This window comes from Eptesicus fuscus, chromosome 5, assembly GCF_027574615.1.
Source record: "Eptesicus fuscus isolate TK198812 chromosome 5, DD_ASM_mEF_20220401, whole genome shotgun sequence".
Taxonomy (NCBI): domain Eukaryota; kingdom Metazoa; phylum Chordata; class Mammalia; order Chiroptera; family Vespertilionidae; genus Eptesicus; species Eptesicus fuscus.
This window is the reverse complement of record NC_072477.1, coordinates 66495698-66519517: the sequence shown is the minus strand read 5'-3', so window position 1 is coordinate 66519517 and position 23820 is coordinate 66495698. Positions and strand designations below refer to the sequence as shown.

Here is a 23820-nt window from a genome sequence, read left to right as displayed (position 1 = left end):
AGCATGTTGAGAGAGAGAGAGAACCAGGTGGCATGTTTGTATGATCTAGCCTCAGAAGTCACATTATTTATGCTGTACTCTAATAGCAAGGCAGTTACATAGGTCTACCCAGGTTCAAGGAGAGGGAATATTGACCCAACATCTCAATGAAGGAGTGTCCTCATCTCCCTGCAAGACCAAACAAAGTGTGGGATGTGATATATTGATATACCCATTGTTGGTAAGTAGATGATTCTATTTGTTCTGCAAGAGTGAAAAAAAATTAACTTCAAAGAAATAAAGCTTAAAAATTAAAAAGGAAGACCACGAGCCCTCTAATTGTATTATTTCATGTAGACATAGCATTGTCAAATGTGAATTTGTGTTCCTCTAATCAATCTTGTCAAGCCCATGGCAGCCATAACCATCTTTCCAGATGGATATACTGCTGTCCTCTTCTGGGTCTTTTCTCTGCCTCCATGCTCTATCCCTTCATTCTCTCTGCTTTTCATTCTTCTGGACTCAGCTTCCTAACATGGCCTCTCTCCTACCTACCACACTGACTTCCTAGAGCTCTCATATCGCCTTCCTATACGCTCTCAAAGCACCCTGTGCTCACCCCTGGGCTCTACAACAGTAGTGATTACAGCACTAATTAGCTAGGCCATAATGTGGGAAGATGTGGTTTTGTTTTGTTTGGTTGTTTGTTTTTTTTTGTTTTCTTTACACTAATTTATACATTTTAATTGGTTGCATATATTAACATGTACTACAAAATTCTTTTCTAATAAGTTTTATATAATAAATAGATACTGTAATAAGGTCTGATTCGTTAAAAGTAACAAGCATTAACAGATACATACAAAACTCAGCCTGATCAGACTGGGTATGAGCCTGTAGCGAAGCATAGGGCACCAGCCTTCCCAAGTGCTGGCCTTCACAGGATGGGGGAGTGATGGGGTAAAAAGATCACAAGACCATTAAAAAAATCAGATAACTAATTAGGCTCAGATTACCTGTAAACAGTTCTCTCTCCCGGGTGGACAAAAGGAATAAGCTTCTGATGTTGACTCCACACCAGAACAATTTCTACAGCTGGCCCATCCTGTTGCCACATGAGGGCTGATGCAGTGGGTGGGCAGACCCCGGTGGAGCCTATCACAGGCCTGGGCTGCTGGAGTGTCTGCTTGTGTCAGATCTGTGTGTGTGTGTGGGTTGTATGGAGGGCTGAGTGTGTTTGGTGCGGTTTCTTTCGGCAGCTGGATACGAGAGATCACTTCATGTTTTGTTTGAAAGAGGAGAGGGGGTTTGTGTTGGAAGTCCCAAGTGTGTTCTTGGTTCGTGAAGGGCTCTGTGCTCTCCTCTCACTGCTCGTTCAGCAACTGTAGCTTTCCGCCGAGGCCTGGGCCTGGACATTCTTGTCCAGTTTGATGGGTTCAGGAAATTCGTAGTAAGGCTCCATCTCCATTTCCTATTAAGTGCATTCCGTGCAATCGTCTGGAATGCCTGCTCCACGCTGATGGCCTCCTTGGCACTGGTCTTGAATTAGGGAATGTTGTTTTTGCTGCAGCTCCAGGCCTGTGCTTGTTTTGTGGCCATTTGTCTGCTTTCAAGGTCAATCTTATTTCCCAACACCACGAAAGGAAAGTTTTCAGGATCCCAAGGACTGACCTGGATGAGAAACTCATCTCTCCAACTATCAGGGGTTTGGAATGTGTTGGGGGCAGTCACGTCAAATACCAGAACACAGCAGTCTGCACCTCTGGAAAAGGCCACACCAGGAGACGGGAACCATGCCTGCCCTGCAGGTTCCGACCTGCATTGTAACTAGTCTGTCACCCACCATCACCTCCTTTGTCAGAAAGTCTGTTCCTATTGTGGCTTTGAATTTCTGAATTTCTGACTACTGAATTTCTTCTTCACACACTGGTTCATGAGTGATGTCTTACCAACTCCAGAATCTTCCAGGATGATAACCTTCAGCAACACTTTCTTCCTAGAGGTAGGTCATCCTTCAAATGACTGCTCCTCTGGGGGCTCTGAGCCGGGCATGTCACCAGGGCTCCCACCAAGAAGGAGACTCAAGGGAGGACAGGGACAGAGAAGTCCAAGTTCCAATTCCAGCAGATTCTCCAGCGCTCTCCAAGACGCCAGCCCTGCTCCCACTTCCACCACCACTGCGCCTGGTTTTGTTTTATTCCCTACCGTGCACAGTGCCTGAAGCACGGCAGGGGCTCACCAAATATTGGTTAGATGAATGAAGCTGTGCCTTCAATAACCCACTTCTGGGTTCAAGTAAACAGCCCTCTCACAAACCTAACATTGTTATGGCAGTGTCCTGTCTTTAATCTTTAAAAAATATATATTTTATTGATTTTTTACAGAGAGGAAGGGAGAGGAATAGAGAGTTAAAAACATCGATGAGAGAGAAACATCGATCAGCTGCCTCCTGCACACCCCCAACTGGGGATGTGCCTAGAACCAAGGTACATGCCCTTGACCGGAATCAAACCTGGGACCCTTCAGTCTGCAGGCCAACGCTCTATCCACTGAGCCAAACCGGTTAGGGCCTGTCTTTAATCTTTTTAAAAAATATATGTTTTTATTGATTTTTCGAGAGAGAGAAAGGGAGAGGGATAGAGACATAGAAACATCAATGAGAGAAACATCATCAATTGGCTGCCTCCTGCATGCCCCCTACTGGGGAGTAAGCCTGCAGCTCAGGCATGTGCCCTAACCAGGAATTGATCCATTGACCTCTTGTTTCCTGGGTCAACACTCAACCACTGAGCCACACCAGCCAAGCCTGTCTTGAATCTTATAACTGAAGTAGGGCCAGAGCTGATTGGAACAGTTTGGAATTTTCAGGAAAATACCTACTGTCTCAGGTGACTGCAGCTATTCTCAGCCTTAGGGACTCATTCCAAGGCAGGGCCAGGGAGTGGCTCCAGGCTGTCTTCCTCTTTCAGCAATAGTCCCGTGGGCAGGCCTGCCTGGGAAGGACACCTCAGCAACAACTGGTAGGGTATTTGTTTACTTGCTGTGCCTATATCTGGAGCCTATTTCTGGAGCAGGTACTGGACGCAATCCTGTGCGGTTCCAGCACTAATCTTGCCAAGCCCTGGGTGATGAGTGCATGTACCGGAAGAGAACAGTAGCAGACACTTAGCTTATCTCCTTGGCTCCAACCCAACCTTCTCTGGATACACCAAGTTATTACTGCTTTGCCCTTGTTGGTAATTGTCCTTCCCTGGCTCTAAGGTTTAGCAATATTCATTGCTCCATTTGCTCTAACTTTCTGTTTCACTAAGGACACGAGGAAGGAAGAAAGTTTGGTGTGATAAAAAAAAAAAAAAAAGGCTCTCTCAACTCATAAATTTTACTGGTTTGAGGAAGTCCTAACTGGAGTTCTTTGGGAGTTTCCAGGGTCAAAGGAAACAGATCAGTATTTTTGGCCAATACCATTTTTCCTATGGTTGGTCCAATTTCTGAAAGGGAACTGAACACAAAGAGGTCTTGACTTATTTATGACCACACAGTAAGCCACAGACGGATAAAGATAGCACCCAAGACTCTTGGTTTCAAATTTAGTGCCACTTAAATAGCCTAAGGTAAGTCTATATTAATAAGTTAGCTTTGGGAACTAATATCAAATTTATTTTTGGTAAATAGTTTCACCTTCTTTTAGAGCCATCACTTACATTGTCACCTCTAAAGCAATTAAGAAACCATAGTTACAACATATTGGACTCCCTTCTGTGGAAATCTATCTTTATTAAAGAGTGAAGCAAGAAGGTAAGCAGGGATCTGGGAGCTGCTCCTCAGACCTCATCCAGGTTTTCATGGGGGGCTAAAAGCCTTTCAGTCCTAGAATCTCTTTTTGGTTCTTTTAAATCAACTCCCCATCTTCTCAGACTAAAATTTCTGTTTCCTAAAGATAAAAGGGGAGGGACGTAGAGAAACAGCAAAGCTAGAATCTTGCCTGAATTACAGAAACACTACTTTCTGGTACAGAAATATTCCCTATCCATCTTACGATCAGCTACTCTTTGGGAAAATGTTTTGGACCTTATTGCTTTTTTCTTTTCTTTTCTTTTTTTAAATTTCTTTATTGATTAAGGTATCACATATTTGTCCTCGTCCCCCCATTCCCATCCCACACCCCTCCCCACACATGCCCCCACCCCCCTGTTGTCCTTAACCGCCGGTTAGGCTCATATGCCTGCACACAAGTCCTTTGGTTGATCTTCCCCCTTTACCCCCACCCTTCCCTACCCTCCCCCCGAGGCCCGACAGTCTGATCCATGCCTCCTTGTTTCTGGGTCTGTTCTTGTTCATCAGTCTATGTTGTTCATTATTTCCCCTAGATGAGTGAGATCATGTGCTATTAGAAATACACTTATAAGAACCGAAAATGAGACAAGCAATAATGGTTATGGTGACAGGCAAATGAATCAGTGTGTAGTGAGTTTCTTTCTGGGCCAACAGTTCTTTTGAGACCCAATTTCAATGTCCAACAGTTCCTTATGTGTACATGTCAGCACTGACATTTCAGTTCTGGATGGTGGACAAATGGTGGTAATGCAGGTCCGACTCTGCTTTTTTCCTTAAATAGTTGTTTATCACACCAGGAGAAGAAAAATCTTAGTCTTTTGGACTTCTGGCCAAGATAGTGGCATAGGTAAACACGGTTCTCGCCTCCTCCCACAACCACATCAAAACTACAACTAAACTGCAGAATAACCATCATTCAGAACCATCTGAAATCTGGTTGAATAAACGTCCCACAACTAGGGAATTAAAGAAGACACAGCAAGACTAGTAGTAGAAGGGGAGAGTCACAGAAGGGGCTTGTCCCACATCCATCTGTAGGGGATAAAAATTGGGAGGGATAGCTCTGTTGCCAAGGTCTCCCCTGAGGAGTGAGGGGTCCCAGCTCCACACCAGGCCCCCCAGCCCAGGAATCCTGTGTCAGAAAGAGAAGCCCCCATAACTTCTGTCTGTAAAAAAACAGGGATTAAGGGTGATAAGGGCTGATGGAATCTGAGGCAATTCCTCTTAAAGGGCCCACATATGGACTTAATTGGACTCACTTGCTTTGAGCCCCAGTGCTGGCACAGTAGCTCAAAAGGCACCAGGGACATACAGGAACTGAGTTGTCCTGCATCAAGCAAGCACTGGGGGCAGCTTTCTCCCAGACAGAAGCACTGGCAGAGGCCATTGTTCCTTTTCTGAGCCCTTACCCACAGAGCTGGCAGGTGGGCACCATATTTGAGACTCCATCAACCTGGCTCACACAACCTGACCCCATCCTGGTGATTCCCTGAGGCCCTGCCCCACCCAAGTTTTGGGCCCACCCAAGCGGTTTCCAGTGGCTTTTCTATACAAATGGCCTGTCTTGGCTCATGCTTCAGATTTTCCTAAAATCTCTCAAACAAGCAGCATGCCCAATACCTCTCAATAAGTGGCCGGGCACTAGCAGTAGCCAGTATTGGTTCACAGCTTGGCCTCACCTTGGCACTACCAAGCCCAGCACAAGTAGCAGCCATCTGCATATTTATTTGCAGCTCATGCCAGGTGGCCCTGTATGTCCCTGGGGAGAACACAAGTGGCTGCTGACCTTGGCCTATACCTCTTGGGAGGCCCCAGAGTCAGGACACCCAGTGGACAGTTTCAGACCACATCAAAGCACCACCCAACCACCTGCACAAGTGACACACTCAAGGGGCGGACTCAGTGGGCACCAGAGCCCTGCTGAAGTAAGTCCTGCTCTGTGTGGGCCCCTGCACAGCTGATCCTCCATAGTTGTCAGAGGTTAGTGGTCAGTAGTTTCAGCCAGTCCTTGAAGCTGATGGGCCTGAAGGTAAATCCCTCCCATTGATGTGAAACAGCAATCAAGCCTCAACTATAAGAGGAGGCTGTACACAGCCCACACAGGGGACGCATCTCTAGTGCCCAGCTGGGGTGATCAGGGAGGCTGTGCCACTGGACCCTACAGAATACCTACTATTTTAGGCCACTCTACCAAGCCTGAGGGACATAGCAGCTCTACCTAATACATAGAAACCAATACAGGGAGGCTGCAAAAATGAGGAGACAAAGAAACATGTCCCAAATGAAAGAACAGAACAAAACACCAGGAAAAAATAACTAAACTAAATGGAGACAAACAATCTACTAGATGCAGAGTTCAAAACACTGGTTGTAAGGATTCTCAATGAACTTAGTGAGAACTTCAAAGCATAAAAAGGAACAATCAGAAATGAAAGATATACTAACTGAAATGAAGAATAACTTACAGGGAATCAACAGTAGAGTAGATGAAGCAGAGAATCAAACCAGCGATTTGGAATATAAAGAAGCAAAAAACACCCAGTCAGAACAGCAAAAAGAAAAAAGAATTCAAAAAATTGAGGATAGTGTAATGAGCCTCTGGGACAACTTCAAGGGTACCAAAATTTGCATAATGGGGGTACCAGAAGAAGAGAGCAAGAAATTGAAAACCGATTTGAAAAAATGACAGAAAACTTCCCTAATTTAGTGAAGGAAATAGACATACAAGTCCAGGAAGCACAGAGAGTCCTAGACAAGATGAACCCAAAGAGGCCCACACTAAGAAACATCATAATTAAAATGCCAAAGTTTAAACACAAAGAGAGAATCTTAAAAGCAGCAAGAGTAAAGCAGTTAGTTACCTACAAGGGAGCTCCCATAAGACAGCTGATTTCTCAACAGAAACTTTCAGGCCAGAAGGGATTGGCAAGAAACATTCAAAGTAGAAAAAAGCAGGGTCCTACAAACAAGATTACCCAGCAAAGTTATTATTTAGGATCAAGGGACATATAAAGAGCTTCCCAGACCAGAAAAAGCTAAAGGAGTTCATCACTATTAAAACTGTATTATATGAAATGTTAAAGGGTCTTTTTAAGAAAAAGAAGGGGGGGGAAAGGATCAAAATATGAACAATAAAATGGCAAAAAATACATATCTATCAACAATTGAATCTAAAAAAACAAAATAAACAAACATGCTCGCTATGACGTGCACTGACCACCAGGGGGCAGACAGTCAACCAGTCACTATGATGTGCACTGACCACCAGGGGGCAGACGCTCCAACAGGTAGGTTAGCTTGCTGCTGGGGTCCAGCTGATCAGGACTGAGACAGGCAAGACACGCACTGGAGCCCTCCCGTGGTCCCTCCCCGGCTGGCCAACCTCTTGCGTCTCTCCCTGGCTCTGATCGTGCACTGGTGGGGTCCCTCGGCCTGGCCTGCGCCCTCTTGCAAATCTGGTGCCCCTCGGGGGATGTCAGAGAGCCAGTTTCAGCCCGATCCCGCAGGACAGGCCAAGGGACCCCACTGCTGCACAAATTCGTGCATTGGGCTTCCAGTATATATATTTATACTAGAGGCCCAGTGCCTGATTAAATCATGCACGTGTAGGGTCCCCTACAAGCTTTCGCTTTTCGCGGTGGAGCTGGGTGCCTATCCGCTGGTGCACCAGGCCTCTCAGAAGCCTCCCCCTGCGCCTCTCAACAGCCAGATCCACGGCCGCTGAAGGGGGCTGCCGCGGACACCTGGCTACTCTGCCGTTGAGAGGCGCAGCTGGGTGTCCGCGGCAGGCCCCCTCAGCGGCTGCGGATCTGGCCATTAAGAGGCACAGGGGGTGGGAGTCCCGCCCCCTGCGCCTCTCAACAGCAGGGTAGCCCCCCACAGTGGCAGCGGTTCCGTGCCTCTCAATGGCCAGATAGGCCACCCCGATTCCCGCCCCCCAGCCTCCCGCCGCCCAATCGTGGGCGTAGCGGAGTGATGGTAATTTACATGTTACTCTATTATTAGATAGGATACACACACACACACACACACACACACACACACACACACACACAAACAGTATGCTGATAGCCGGAGGGGAAAGGGGGTAGGGGTAAGTGGAGGTGGGCAAAGGGGGGATAAATGGGGATGGAAAGAGACTTTACTTTGGGTGATAGGTGCACGATGCAGTGTGCAGATAATGTTTTGTTGAGTTGTATACTTGAAACCTGTGTGGTTTTGTGAACCAAAGTCACCTCAATAAATTCAATTAAAAAAAAAAAGAGCAAATGTTCTCTGAAGATTTGTATGGCCACCCTGCTCATCATTAGGGACTAGGAATCTGTTATCCAGGAAGAAGTTCCATGGAGCTGTGGCCTCAGAAATGTACCCCTCAGAGCACCGAGGTTTGGATTGTCAGAGGGCACATGTTAAAAACAGAAGGCTGACAAGTTACCAGCTCACCTGCATTGGCATGCTTTTGTTTTTACCTCCCCACTGCCTGGGAGCATCTCTCCGGGAAGAATCAGGTCAATTGCACCACACATACAGCTGTTCTGATGAGAAAAGTTTTATATGGACAACACCATCTGAACAAGAGCACCATAAATAAGGAGGGAAGCACAGGCTCATCCAAAAAAGCTGCTACTAGTAGCAAGCAGGGAACATTCAAGCAGTGGTGTCAAATACCAAAACCATATTTGCAAGTCTAATTTGGAACTTAGTCCTTTATAAGTGCAGGAGGAAGTTAGGGGAGAAACCACTCATGAAATTTAAAAATACACACACACACACACACACACACACACACACACACACACACACACACCTTTTCACATTTCTTTTGTCCATTTTCCCCACAAGAAACAAATCAGACAAAGAAAAAGCACAGGCTCTTTTGCTAAAGTCCTCATATTTATTATGGACTTAGAGAAGCCCCAAATGGGGCTTGGATTTAAGGAGGCAGACTTCACTTTCTTTGGCCCACTCACCCCTGACAAGTTACCCAGGGAATGCTTGGGACACAGGCAGGAAAATCCAGAAGAGGCAAGGATAAATATGGCTCACTTAACTTAAACATTATACACAAGGGCATCAGCTGCTCCACATACATTTACACCTGGGTCCTTCACTAGATTCTCCGTAGATTCTCGGTAGACTTCTCACCTGCTCCACCAGAGCTCGAGCAAGCTGTGAGACATACAGGAAACCGGTATTTTGATCCAGGATGCACTGGGTCAGTCACTTCATCCAAGACAGACACACATTCCAGCCCCAAGCAAGTCCTCAGGTACCCACAGCTGTTTGCTTTGTGGAGTGGAAAGTTGGGCTTTGCCCCTCCAGAGTTTTCTCCTTGCTGATACTGCCGCTGAGCTCCCCACTTCCCTCTGGACTCAAGACAGCTGCTCCACGCAAGCGTGTGTGTGTGTGTGTGTGTGTCTCTGTGTGTGTGTGTGTGTGTGTCTACTTGTCTATCTGTGTCTGTCTGTCTGTCTATATGTGGGTGTAATTTACTGTTCTGCTGCCGCTGGCTCGTCCCCAGCCACTGGCTTCTCCACCTGTGACTCTGGAGGAATCAGATACTGGACCTCCTCTGTACTGATGGCCACCTTATCCGGCTGGAGCCACCTCTTGAAATGTTCCAAGGTGCTAGAAAAGAGCAAGAGAAAAGGGTGACTGCATCAGACCTGGATGATTAATTACTTAATGATTATCTCAGTTACTCAAATATTGCCTTCCCACCCACAACCAATTTCTTCCTACAATTGTTTTTCACTGCTAACGCGGGGAGGAGACGATACTCCTCTGACAGCTGTGCATCCTGGCAGCTCCCAGGCATAATTTACCCCCTGGTGGGCACTTGGTTATAAGCAGCATCAGACTTCCTGGAATGCAGAGCCTCTGAAGGCTTGATGAGAACAGCTGAAGAGCTAATACCTCAGTCTTGTCTTTTTTTTCCCCCCTCAAAAGAGGAGAGAAACTGTCAAGGGGAGAAAACATTCCAATAAATACCAAATTATTAGGCAAAAACCTGAGCATCTTGAAATGTCATACCTGAGATAGTCTGAGACTCAATTATGCTTAGTTGCACTGAGAGCAATTTTGTTTATGGGCTTTTTGTTTGTTTAGTTCACCCTATAGCAAGTCCCCAAGATAGAAACACTGGAACAGCAATGTCCCCCATAAAGGAATGGCCACCAAGCCAGAAGGCCCTTTTTGGTTTGGATCTGTGGGGAAGGGAGAAGTGGTCTCCTCCCCACCTTCCTTAAGTACACAGGATTCTCACTCTACAGCCATTAGACATCCACAGTAAAATATAAATGACCAGAAATAATGTTAACCACATTCTATGCTCTTCAATAGCACAAAGTCTTACTAGTAAGCCAAGAAATAAAGCCATAAGCAGCAGATTTAAGACATCTGTCAGGGATGGGGATTCATGTTGTGCACAGTTGGATTGCTCAGCCATGACTCCTTGCCAAAAGCATGAAGAGGGTGGCCTTCCTGTAGGTGAAGAACCACACAATCCCCTACAAAATGGCCTCTGTTTAAAACATAAACTTTGGAGTTTGAAAACAGATGCATATATACTGTTTGCTGGTGCTTGCTCTGAACAATGACAGAAGTTTTCCCACCGATGTAGGCTCGGGGGAGTAACAGCCAGCTCAGGGGACTCAGATGCTGCACAGGCATTTAATCTTCACCTACCACGCTTTTCATAGAATTATTTCTTTTTTTAAATATATTTTTATTGATTTCAGAGAGGAAGGGAGAGCTAGAAACATCAATGATGAGAGAGAATCATTGATTGGTCACCTCCTGCACGTCCCCTATTGGGGATTAAGCCCGCAAACCAGGCATGTACCCCGACTAGGAATCGAACCGTGACCTCCTGGTCGACCCTCAACCACTGAGCCATGCCAGCCGGGCTCAATTATTTCTATAGAGAAGGGGAAACCACATTATCTTAGCTATTGATAAATACACAGAAATGTTAACGAGCCTTGGTGCTGATCTGATTTCAAAGAAAAAGAATTCTTAGTTGGGAATTAGGCAGGAGAAAGTTTTATCTTTCCTTCTGAGAGCTGTAAAGGAAGGAAATATTCAAAGGGAGAGAAAACACCAAATTACTAGTGAGTCAGGAATCTGTGTATCTTCAAGTCTTCTGTATTTGGGGCAGTTTAAAGCTCAATTGGATTGAGCCGTTAGATACAGGAAAGAGCAAAATCTGTATTATTTTTCTGAACCTGAGAAGGGAGCTGGCCTGACCTTAGAGGCCACACCGATTTCTGAAGGATCTCAGGGAATGCTGATTTGGTATTTAAGACAATGTAAGTGAAGGTACTTTGCAAATTAAAAAATAAAATGTATGAAGTTTTATTCACATATTGCCCACAATTTCAGCAGCAATATCTTCATCTGACACAATGGGACTCTCAAAATCAATGTTAAAGATATGTTGTAAACTTAGATTAAATCATATTCCCCTCAAGACCTTTTTGTTAAAATTGAGGTTGTTACTCCCCTCACTGATCTTATTTTGAATAAGTTGTTACTGAACTTTAAAATTCTGTTAGCACCCTGGCCGGTGTGGCTCCATTGGTTGGATGTCGTCCCGTGTACCAAGGGTCGCTGGTTCAATTCCTGGTTAAGGGCACATGCCCCAGTTGTGGGCTCAATCACAGTAGGGGGGCATGCAGGATGCAGCTGATCCATACTGTGCTCTCACATCCATTGATGCTTCTCTCTCCCTCTCTTTCCCTCTTTCTCTAAAAATCAATAAACTAGTCTTTAAAAATAAATAAAATTATGTTAGGAAGAATAATATTAATAACTAGGGGCCCAGTGCACGAAATTCGTGCACTGGGGGTCAGGGGTCCCTCAGCCCAACCTGCCCCCTCTCACATACTGGGAGCCCTCAGGGGATGTCCTACTGACAGCTTAGGCCCGCACCCCACAGGGAGCGTACCTAAGCTGCAGTCTGGCCTCCCTTTGTGGGAGGCAACCTGGCTGGTCAGGGGAAGGCACCAGCCTCATCACCCCACTGCTGCAGCCACTGTCAGTCACTGCAGCCACCAAGGTGTTTTCATCAACACGGACTCCAGTCGCTTCACCAAGAAAAAATGACAACTTTCTTTAGGCATTTTCAAGATGTGTCTTTCATAGGATATGGATTTCTTTATTTATTTTTTATCCTCACCTGAGGGTATGTTTCCATTGACTTTTAGAGAATGTGGAAGAGAAAGGGAAAGACAGAGAGAATCACTTTGATTGGTTGCCTCCTGCATGAGCCCTGATCTGGGCCCCGGCCAGGGAGAAGCCTGCAACCTAGGTACATGCCTTTGATCAGAATCAAACCCAGACCCTGCTGTCTGCAGGCTGAGGCATAATCCACTGAGTCAAACCAGCTAGGGCAAGATATGACATTTCTTAGCCTTCCAGCAGCGGACCTTCATTTTTTTCTCCAGAAGTGTGGTGGAAAAACCCTAGATCACCTTTTTGGATTCTTATTACCCAAGTTACTAAGAATATTACCAGTGGCAAACAGGAAGCTTAGCCTATGTGCAGTCAGAAAAGGTGTTTCCTCTATAGTTCACACCAATGGAGGGCTGGGCCCTGCCCAGGCCTAAAGCCTCTGGCCGAAGCTTTAGGTCTGGGCAGGCCTCTCCAGCTCCCTCTGATCACCGGCTCAGCCCCTGCCCAGGCCTGCCCAGACCGAAAGCCTCTTGGGCAGGAGCAGACCCCCAGCTCCCTACAATCAATCGCAGGGGGTCCGCTCCTGCCCAGGCCGAAAGCAGACCCCAAGCTCCCTGCCCAGGTGATCAATCGCAGGGGGTCCGCTCCTGCCCAGGCCAAAAGCAGACCCCAAGCTCCCTGCCCAGGTGATCAATCGCAGGGGGTCCGCTGGTGTACCAGGCCGAAGAAACCCCCAGCTCCCTGCAATCGATGGCAGGGGTCCGCTCGTGCACCAGGCCAAAAGCCTCCGGTGGGGGCTTTTGGCCTGGAGCCGGAGCGGACACCCAGCTCCCGGCTTTCGATGGCAGGGGAGCTGGCCCCGCTTTCGATGGCAGGGGGGTCCGCTCACCATGCCCACCATCCAATCAGAGCGAGGAGCTGGGTGTCCACCACGCCCACCATCCATCGAAAGCCAGGAGCTGGGTGTCCGCTCCGGCTCCAGGCCAAAAGCCTCCGGCGGAGGTTTTCGGTCTGGTGCCAGAGTGGACCCCAGCTCCCTGCAATCCGTCCCAGGGGGTCAGCTCAGGGCACCTATGTATGCAAATTAACCACCATCTTGGTCGGGTTTATTTGCATACTCGCTCTGATTGGATGGTGGGCATGGCTTGGCTGGTGGGCGTGGCTTGGGCATAGTGAAGGTGCAGTCAATTTGCATATTACTGTTTTATTAGGTAGGATAGCTAACACTTACATAGCACTTACCCGTATTTTCAGGCGTATAAGATGACTTTTTAACCCAGGAAAGTCTTATACGCCCAGTCGTCTTATACACCGGAAAATACGGTACTATCATCTCTCATCCATCAGTATAGCAAAAAAAAAAAAACAACAATTACCGTATTTTCCAGCATATAAGACGACTGGGCGTATAAGATTTTCCTGGGTTAAAAAGTCGTCTTATACGCCAGAAAATACGCTACCATGTATCAGGCACTGTTCTAAGAACTTTACACACAGTAACTTGTTAATCCTTCACAATAACTTTATGAGGTTTCCTCTGCTTTCCAGAGGAGGAAACGAGGCACACACAGCTTTCTTACCCAAGAACATACAACCACTAAGTGGCAGAGCCATTTTCCCGCTGTCAAGCATTCCCTGCCTTGTGGCAGAATGCTCTCTCCTTTCTGCATCTGGCCCACCTGCAGGTGCTTTCAAGTCCTGCCTCCTTCCTTGGCACAAACACCAGAGCCCAAAGGGAGCTCAATGGTCTCTCAACTCCTAAAGCATGTTCTATCACTTCTTCTCAACTGGCTCTTCTCTCATGCTGCCTCATATTATTAGGTACGTCTTTATACCTATTTATCATCTCTCCCTAGCTAGTTACAGGGACAAAAAGAGAGGGTGTGAAACTTCCTTACACCCCAGCCCAAGACACCAGGTACAGTGCCTTCACTCAGTAGATGCTTAAGGAAATTATTCATTTACTCTACACCCATTTGAGTGGCTACAATATGACAGAAACTCTGTAAGGCAACAGAGATTTGGAGGTAAGAAGACATAGTTCCAATTGTTGATTGATTACTACTTTCTCAAGTGTTTTATGTACTTGCACTTAAAAATGCAGACAATGGCCCTGGCCGGGTGGCTCAGTTGGCTGGAGCATCATCCTCTACACCAAAAAGGTTGCGGGTTGATTCCAGATCAGGGCACATACCTAGGTTGTGGGTTTAACCTTTTGCACTCGGATGTCAAGTGTGACTCAACATGGTTAGCATTAGAATAAAGGAATTGAGAAAAAAGCAAGCGAGTGCAAAGGGTTAATTCCTAGTTGGGGCATGTATGGGAGGCAACTGATTGAGTGTTTCTCTCTCTTCCTTCTCTCTCTCTCTCTGAGAATCAATAAAAAATATATCCTAGGGCGAGGATAAAAAATTTTTTTAAAATATATTTTTATTGATTTTTTACAGAGAGGAAGGGAGAGGAATAGAGAGTTAGAAACATCGATGAGAGAGAAACATCGAACAACTGCCTCCTGCACACCTCCTACGGGGGATGTGCCCGCAACCAAGGTACATGCCCTTGACCGGAATCGAACTTGGGACCTTTCAGTCCGCAGGCCGACACTCTATCCACTGAGCCAAACCAGTTAGGGCAAGATAAAAAAATTTTTAAAAAAAGGAAGGCAATGGTTTATCCTCAGCTACATCCAATCTGTGATCAAGATGTGGCTGGAGTATTTGCCTTTTGGCAAAATACCCTTTCTCAAAAGTCTGCTGCTGTACTAAGAGCAAATAGAGCAAACTGACAAAGGATGATTTTAACTCAGACGCTGATGTTGATATCAACTAATATCTCAACTCACATGTCACTCTCCCTGAATTCTTCAGAGAAAAAGAAATGCGCACAGTAAAACAGACTGTCACCTAGAACTAGCCTGGGAATCACTTACCTCTCATCAGAATCAAGTCCATCCACGAAGAACTCTGATGCTAACTTTTCCTGGAGGAACCGATCCCAGCATTCCTTCTTGGCTTGGGCCAGGGTTCGAAGCATGTCCTTAGAAGTCACTTCCTGATTTAAACCTTTGATTCTTCTCAGTTTATTCTCTAAAGAGAGAAGAAATGGAGCTTAACAAGGAAAGTGAATATGAAATGAAACTAAATTTTAAATGCAAATGCCAACTTCAAAAATTCTCTGACTGATGAGTACATCCACACACTCTACAAAAAAAAAAAAAAAACCCTAATTTTTTAAGGAGGGCAGATAAGAGAAATGTACAGTTTTCCTTTTCCTGAACAATGGTTTCACTCTACATTGCACCAAATAAATGTTTTACCCCAGAAAAGGGAAAAACCATAGGTTCTCATAACAAATTGATGGCATGTTTTCTTTGAAGTCACAGAAGCCCAGCAGGTATCTCTCTAAGGAATGCTTGTTTACCCTGGCTTGACATGTGTATACTCTCATCTTTTTTTAACTCCTTGAAAATAGTCTCTCTGAGGAGTAAATGGTTTTCTTTTTGTTACAGTGACATAAAGTGGTTGCCAAACCTCATGAGAAAGACTTAGAGAAAATGATGAGAGATCCAATGGTTCATTAGACATTAAAATTGACTTGATAAGAACTCAATAAGAGACTTGTAAGATTTCTATGTGTGATTAAATTCTTGATTAAAGAGAAGGAATCTCCGAAACCGGTTTGGCTCAGTGGATGGAGCGTCGGCCTGCGGACTCCAGGGTCCCAGGTTCGATTCCGGTCAAGGGCATGTACCTTGGTTGCGGGCACATCCCCAGTGGGGGGTGTGCAAGAGGCAGCTGATCGATGTTTCTCTCTCATCGATGTTTCTAACTCTCTATCCCTCTCTCTTCCTCTCTGTAAAAAATCAATAAAATATATTAAAAAAAAAAAAAAAAAGAGAAGGAATCTCCCAACATTTTTTAAAGTTGCTCAACTTTGGGCCTGGATGTTGGAGCCTAATAAAAACAAACATCTTGTAATCTCTTTGAGAGTGGTCCATATGGCTTCCTGACGATAGATGTTTAATTACTCTTATTGCATTTTAAGTGTAACTGTTGAGAACAGATATCCCCTTTTGAAGATTACAAGAGAGGGTATCACCATGTACCTTCTGCCTTTGTTTAGTCTTGCCTTCAACTATAATAAATGGGTAAATGATAGCTTTTAAGGATGGTGAACATCAAGCCCAGAACCAATGGAAACTTTATGATTTATAATCCTGTTTTCATTTCTAAACTTGAGGCCCGATGCATGAAAATTTGTGCAAGAGTAGGCCTTCCTTCCCCCAGCTGCCGGCACCGGCTTCCCTCCGGCACCTGGGACCTGGGCTTCCCTCCTCTGGCCGCCGGCAGGCACCGGGGACCCGGGCTGGCTTCCCTCAGGCTGCCCACAGGCACCTGGAACCCAGGCTGGCTTCCCTCTGGCCCAGCTTCGTCAGGAAGGGCGTCCGGAATGACGTCCAGAAGGACATCCGGTCTAATTAGCATATTACCCTTTTATTATTGTAGATAAGCCACATCAGCTAGCATCTACTGATCAAAACAATAAGTACCTTCTTTTTTTTCTTTTTAATATATTTTATTGATTTCTTACAGAGAGGAAGGGAGAGGGATAGAGAGTTAGAAACATCGATCAGCTGCCTCCTGCACACCCCTTACTGGGGATGTGCCCGCAACCAAGGTACGTGCCCTTTGACTGGAATCGAACCTGGGACCCTTCAGTCCGCAGGCAGACGCTCTATCCACTGAGCCAAACCAGTTAGGGCAATAAGTACCTTCTGTTGATGCAAGTGACCTCCAAGCGCTCACCCATGTAAAACACCTGTAAAATATTTGAGGAATTTTTTTCTCCTTGAGGATATGAAAAGAATTATGTATATCTCATGTTGAACTGACTAAGGTTTTAATCGGTGATCTTAGTGAATTATCTTTGATACAGTTTATTTGGCAATAAAAACTATCTTTATATTGTCTGGCCTTGGCTGTCAAGGTGGAAGGTGCTCTTTTGGGCTAGAAAAGGTCTTCCCCTCTCTGAGTGTGCTGAGTCCCTGATCAGGGGTGATCTAAGTTGGGCAGGCAGAAGCAGGTGCCATTACATACTCCAAACCTGCCTGCCATTGTCTCCCAAACTCTGCCACAGGAGCCAGAAATGGTTCTTATTTTCCTCGGAGAAGGAAATTTTAATCATCATCTTATCTGATTTTAGAAAATATCAAAGGAATTTTAACTTTCTGAACCAATCAAAATTATCACTGATAATCATGAAAGCTTCTTTTATTTTGTCATAAACTATGGATATTTTATTCCAGCTCTGGGAAATAAAAAACACATCCTTCCATACACCATTCTAATTTAGCTGACATTAATTACAAAAGCTAAAGCACATATACCTAGTGTATATGTATAAGTATTTATATACACATAGATGTTTCTTCAAATTTTAGTCTCATCAGTGTTCACATATTCACTCTATTTTTTGTTGTTTTTATAAACACCCTTGAAAGTCATCAAATGCATCCTAATACTACTGCCTCTTCACCAATCATTTACTAGTATTTGGACTGTGTTTGCTGTGTGTGTTTTAAACACTTATGTGATTGGCCAAACTATACATTAGAAGATCTAAAGGATAAACTTGCTTTAACCCTTTGCACTCGCTTGCTTTTTTCTCGATTCCTGTATTCTAATGCTAACCGTGTCGAGTCACACTCGACATTCGAGTGCAAAAGGTTAAGTTATACTCTATGTGTCACAGTTACTCATTACATGATCTTTTTCGTCATGATTTGGAACTTCACACATCTGTAGTTCTCTTATTGGACGAGTTCAGCTTCTCCTGCTGTACATACATATCTACACCTTCTAGATGGGACTGCTTGTGACCCATGTCAGGCATAAACCGTGTAGCACCTGAGGTGAATTCTGATTTGGTCTTCGTTTCAGAGCTGAGTTCTGTTGGCAAAGAAACTGAGTGTTTCAAGTCGTGAGTTGTTTTTGCAGGTAATTCTATTTCAGTAGAGCTTCCTAGCTTTGTTTTTTTCTTTAGGTTCAGGAAGTGATACTTTTTTGGTGGTTTGTATTTTTTTCCATAACGATTTACCTGCTTCACAAATTTTCTGGCTTGTACCAATATGCCTTTTTTCTAGTTACCTTTGCAATTGTTACGGACTGAACTGGACAATAAACAGTTGTTCCTAAAGTGGCCAGTCCCAGCGGAGAACCAATTTTCTTAAATCTAGAACCTTTTCTTGCTGAAACCAAGCCTGCCAAGCCTGAAACCAATTAGTCCAGTTTCCAGAAGAAAATTCCATGGTGGATTCTTCAGATAAACATATGCCTCTTGTCCAAATTGAACTGTATCCATTATCCCATTTGCCACAAGGACATAAACACCCTTGCGCCAGCCAATATCAGGATCAGCTGCAGTGTGGACGGAGCCAAAGCCCACCTGTCAATTACCAGGCTGCTCTTCAACAGTTAGACTGGAGCGGTGGTTTCACTAGCTCCTTTTTGGATTCCTCTTCTCTGGCTGCATGCACACATATAAATGCGAACATCAGACTTGCAGGTATAGTTGTCAGCTTTCCCATCCTAACGGCCACCATGTCTGTAACCCATGAAAGTTTCTTATAACCCTTGGGCACAGAGCACCAACGAGCCAAAGGATCTGGTTTTTTAGTTTTCTCAGAATGTTGCTTCTTCTCCTTATCATCATTCAACAGATGTTCTGACTACCACAAAACAGAACTGCCAACCTACTCAGCCATGGTCATAGCCTATCTTTGATGGCTTCCTGAGAATCTCACATTATACCCTCATCTTTCTCATTATCCATCATTCCACCTGTTTTTCTCATATCTTTTCCCCCAGTACACAGTTAACAAAATTACTCGTTTTTCCAAGGTATTTCTCAGCAATTATGTAAACTCTATTCTGACTCTTCTCTCTACCCTTCCTTAAAAGCTTCTTCTTCCTGAATTGCCTTTCCTTCCTTAAACAATTATTCCTAGGTTTGGTTTTGTGACACGTAGATGGGTCTCATGTATGTTTAATAATAAAAAATATATTACAATTTTAAAGCATGGCAATTACTACCTTCGACTGATATTTCTCTTTCCCCTAGCATGGAACAATCTGAATCTCTTTCTTGTGTATTTAGTCTTTCTAAATACTAACACTTAAGGCCATAGGACAGGATAGTGAAGATATGTTCAGGAAATACTAAAAAAATAAAATAGCTAACAAGAGACAGAATGAATTTTATGTCAACATGTTCCCATTCCAACAATCAATCTATCTACTATAACAGGTTTTCAAACTGTAGCACCATAAATCCACATGTAGCTCTGACCTTTCCTTTTAGGATAGCATAAGATTTGATATTTTTTAGTTATTTGAATATATGAGCCACCAATAGTAGGCAAGAGGGTCTACACAATGCCAAGAAATAAAGCAGAATTTATTTTTTTAAATATATTTTTTTATTGATTTCAGAGATGAAGAAAGAGGGAGAAAAAGAAACATGGAAGATGAGAGATCATCGATAGGCTGCCTCCTGCATGCCCCCTACTGGGGATTAAGCCTGCAACCAGGCATGTGCCCTTGACTGGAATCGAACCTGGGACCCTTCAGCCCGCAGGCCGACGCTCTATTCACTGAGCCAAACCAGCCAGGGCATAAAGCATAATTTAGATATAACAGAGGTAAGAGTTTGCAAAGACCATTTTAATCCCTATGTACAAGGAAAATGGGGTCCTTCCCACAACCAACCTGAAACAACCCCTATACTTACTTACACCTGACAGATACATGTGGTGAGGACAAAAAGAAATTTTTTTAAGAACAGAAAACCACCCTGGCTGATGTGGCTCAATGGTTAGACTGTCAGCCTGTGCACTGAAGGGTTTTGACTGGATTCCCAGTCAAGGGCATATACCTGGGTTGCAGGTTGGATCCCCAGACCCAGTTGCCTGTGTGGGAGGCAACCAATTGATGTGTCTCTCACATCAATGTTTCTCTCCTGATCTTTCCCTCCCTTCCACTCTCTCTAAAAATCAATGGAAGAAATATCCTTGGGTGAGAATTTTAAAAAAGAACAGAAAACCAGGTTTAAGGTAAAGGAACTTCAACAAGCATCTTTAAAACCATCAATTTATGATTTTTTTTTAAAAAAGCCATCTAACTTACCTAAAGATGCTAAATACACGTCTGAATCCTGCAAGGGAGCCCAAGGCTTTATAGCTGGCTGAGTAGCAAAGTCCGGGGCCTCCCTCGGGCCTGTGCTTGCAGGATAAGAATCCATAAAGGAGTCTGAGAAGGCATTTTTGGCACCATCCTCTTGGTCAGGGTTTGGCAGACAGGAACATATTTCAGCCCAAAGATCCGGGCCAGATTTTGTAGCCGTAGAGTCAATGCTTTCAAACATTTTCATTTGGAATTTGAGCTGAAAAAACAGAAGCTCAAGTGAGCAAGGACTGGCTTTAAGGATACAGTATAAGTATGTAGTATTCAGATGTATGTTTTCCCATTGAAGGTAATAGGCTTTTAAGAACTTTAACAAAATTTCTTCTATTGGGTTTCTGTGTTAGAGATAAAAAGATGACAAAAAGGTAATTGGGTTCCTCTTCTGGCTCTGCACCCAAGTTGTTTTCATAATGAAGTTTGTCTTCAAAAATGGAATTTCTACAAACCAGATACAAAAGGATAAATACTGGATGATGCCACTTATATAAGGTGCCTAGTGTAGTCAAATTCATAGAGACAGAAAATTGAACAGTGGTTGCCAGGGGTTTTTGGAATGGGGGAATGGGAGTTATTGTTTAATGGGTAGTTTAATGGGTACAGAGTTTCAGTTTGGGAAGTTCTAGAGATGGGTGGTAGTGATAGTTGCATAACAATGTGAATGCCTCTGAACTATATATCTAAAAATGGTTAAAATGGCAAATTTTACTTTTGTATGTTTTCAAACACACACACACACCACAGGTGCGTGCACATTTCATGACATTTCCAGTGAAGACAATCAGCTTGCACTTTTCTCCAAAAAGCTCCCAAATTCAACAATTCTGCCCTCAGCTAATTAAATTCCGTTTTCAATAAGGCACTAAACGGTCTTGCACAGTTCCATACACACAAGTGCTGCTTGGTGAAAAGTGTCTCTCAGAGAGCACTGTCATAGGCAAAGGCCCATTCGCTCATTATAGGTAGAAGTTGCGCTTGTGTTCTTATTTTAATAGAAACCCACTAATAGACAGGTTCATCATTTTGCAGATGAAGAATCTGTAGGATCTGAGGATCAGAAGGGTAATTACTGATATATGGTGAATCCCTGATTGGAAACCAGACCAGTGCCGCTCCAAAATCCATCCTTTTACCAGATACCATTCTGCCTGACTGGGAATATACTGAAAGTAGCCCTAGCACAGGTAGGTAGGTGGAGGGCTCCACACAGCACCTGGAGGCTTTCATAACTGTCTAGTCTTACAGGAGGGGCCTTTGAGATTAGGAAGGCTGCCAACAGAAAGGTTTGAAAAATTCCAATTCTAGGAGAGCCCAACGAGCGCAAGGGCTCAGAAGTAAACGGGACAGGTGCGTCACGGAAGCCCTGAATGAACTAATGCCGGGGGAGGGGGGCACAATGAACCCCCACCCCCATCCCAAAATCGTTTAAACGCACCCAAACCAAACATTTTCTCACCCCGGGGCCCGGAACCCCTCCCCTCCTAGGAAGTCCAGGACAGCGCAGGGAAGTTGGGTGGCCAGACGGGCCTCAGTCACTCTGGCCTCCAGGACGGGCTGGGCGAGACGAGTCAGGCTCCGAGGCCTCCCTGCGGTATTCCAGGATGAGGCCGGAACCGCGGACACAAAATGCTGGGCCCCCCGCCGCTCCTCACCTACTGCAACAGCCTGCCCCGCAGCCCGCAAACCCTCCGCTCAGCTCAGTCTGCGGCAGCCGGAAGGAATGGTGGGCGGAGTCTCCGAGTGACGGATCCTGAAAATCCTCCAACCACCGCCGACCTGGCGGTGTTCTGTGCGCGGATAGGTCGAGTGGATAAGGAAGTGAGGAGCAGAGTGCAAGGAAGCGGGGGGCGAGCCTGTGGTTGCCGGGAAACGGCGGAGCCCAGTATCCCGGGCGCCTGCTTTTCCCTGGAGCTGGATTGATTCCCCTGACTCCTGGGTGTTCCAGCCGCGCGGACTGTGTCCTCCACCCACCCCCTGCTTGGGTGAGGAAGCCCGGTTTCCAAGGCCTTTGCCTTTGCTTGGTTCCCTGAGCAAGTTCACCGCTTCAGCAATTGTCTGGGCCGGTGTTTGTCTCCACAAATTTCAGCCCTTTCGCTACCCAAGTTAGAGCACTTGGGGGCTTTAATGGGGTAGGAGGAGACTTCGTCCCTTACAGGAGACCCTTGTCCCATTCGTGTTATGAAGCTTTTCCTCATCCATGTAGTCAGTAGCCAAACTCCTGCTGTGTTCTAAGCATCGTGTGAAGCGGGAATTCAAGACAGACAGACTCGGCATGGGTCCCGGGAGGTCTTCACAGCTTAGTGTAAGAGGGTGCGGGGGGGGGGGGGGGGGGGGGGGGGGGGCGCAGACAACTTTACAAATAACAGCAAATAGTTATAGAGGCTATAACAGAAGTGTAGCCAGAGCACATAAAGGAGAGAGTGGTCTTGGGAGGTGAGTGTCAGAAACACTTTTTAAAAGGAAGTGACCTTTGATATCTTTTAGGGATTATCAGTAGGCTGAGATGCAACTCTTCCTCGCCCCTACAGCCCCAATTTCCAGAGCTGGTTACTCCTAAAAGGACGTGCGGAAAGACGTTAGCGAACCATCAGTAGAAGTAACTTGGCTTATGATATAGTGTCTAGATGTGTCCAAAGTAAATTAATGTGGCTGTGGTGTTAATAACTACCAATATGTGAAAGGAAACTACAAGGTACTCCGTTGCTCACATTTATAACCATTCTTAGAATGTGCTAACAGAAGGAAGCGGAAAGCAAGGAGGTTACAAAAAAAGGAACTTACAGCAGTCAAGATTTTGACAGTGCTTATTTATAGGGAATGAATGGGGGGAGTGGAATCTCCCACTGAAGGATCCTGAGTCCTCCAACTACCATCCTATGTAACATGAGTCTGGCAGCATCTGATCCACAGAATGGGGCAGTCTCATAGGCTTATGGATGCTTCATCAAACTACTCCATGGCCAGGATGGACATTTTAATTATGTTAATTCTACCAACACATGAATATGGCCTATTCTTCCACTTGTTTATATCTTCTTCTATCTCTTTTTTCAACGTTCTGTAGTTTTCCCAAATACAGGTCTTTTACCTCCTTGGTTAAGTTTATTCTTAAGTATCTTACTTTTTTTTGTTACAATGGTAAATGGTATTGTTTTTTTAAAAAAAATTTTCTGAGAGTTCATTATTGGTGAATAAAAATATCATTGATATCTGGGTGTTAATTTTGTATCCTGCTACACTGTTGAATTCATTTACTAAGTCTAGTTTTTTGGTGGAATCTTTAGGATTTTCTGTGTACAGTATCATGTCATCTGAAAATAATGACTCTTTTACATCCTCCTTTACAATTTGGATGTCTTTCATTTTTTCTTCTTGTCTGATTGCTGTAGCTAAGACTTTCAATACTATCCTATCTAATAAAGAGGGAATATGCTAATTGACTATCACACCCTCGCAAGATGGCAGTGCCCACAGCCACAAGATGGTGGCGCCCAGTCCCCTCAGCCCTGCCTCATCCAGCCTCAGTCCCCCAGTCCCCTCAGTCCCATGTCACCCAGTCCCTGCAGCATCCAGCCTCATCCAGCCTCATCCAGCC

The 23820-nt window shown here is 45.0% G+C and overlaps 1 protein-coding gene and 2 pseudogenes across 8 annotated transcripts; all 3 read right to left on the bottom strand.

Annotated features, from left to right (window-relative positions):
* Positions 1 to 1354: 1354 nt before the first annotated feature.
* On the bottom strand, positions 1355 to 1977 carry LOC103287315 (ras-related protein Rab-7a-like; annotated as a pseudogene).
* A 6714-nt stretch (positions 1978 to 8691) lies between these two features.
* On the bottom strand, positions 8692 to 21950 carry CCDC32 (coiled-coil domain containing 32). 8 transcript variants are annotated; one of them, XM_054716347.1, is made up of 5 exons: positions 21661 to 21950; positions 20172 to 20427; positions 14918 to 15074; positions 9351 to 9441; positions 8692 to 8982 (listed from the first exon to the last, which is right to left on the bottom strand). In XM_054716347.1, exons 2-5 carry the CDS (start codon positions 20413 to 20415, stop codon positions 8887 to 8889), a joined length of 588 nt encoding a protein of 195 aa, XP_054572322.1. In that variant the 5' UTR covers positions 20416 to 20427; positions 21661 to 21950; the 3' UTR covers positions 8692 to 8886. The 8 variants fall into 8 exon arrangements, with proteins under 8 accessions (XP_054572322.1, XP_054572323.1, XP_054572324.1 ...); XM_054716348.1 differs by having other exon boundaries at positions 21682 to 21950; XM_054716349.1 differs by having other exon boundaries at positions 21878 to 21950.
* LOC103287474 (MICOS complex subunit MIC27-like) lies at positions 17779 to 18589 on the bottom strand (annotated as a pseudogene).
* Positions 21951 to 23820: the final 1870 nt, after the last annotated feature.

Excerpts from the sequence above, each read along its gene's own strand:
- CCDC32 (XM_054716347.1), bottom strand. The coding sequence starts at position 20,415 with ATGAAAATGTTTGAAAGCATTGACTCTACGGCTACAAAATCTGGCCCG. Across the intron at positions 9,442-14,917 it reads GGACTTGATTCTGATGAGAG|CACCTTGGAACATTTCAAGA; the intron begins GTAAGTGATTCC and ends GCTCTTTTCTAG. Across the intron at positions 8,983-9,350 it reads TGATTCCTCCAGAGTCACAG|CTTGCTCGAGCTCTGGTGGA; the intron begins GTGGAGAAGCCA and ends TATGTCTCACAG.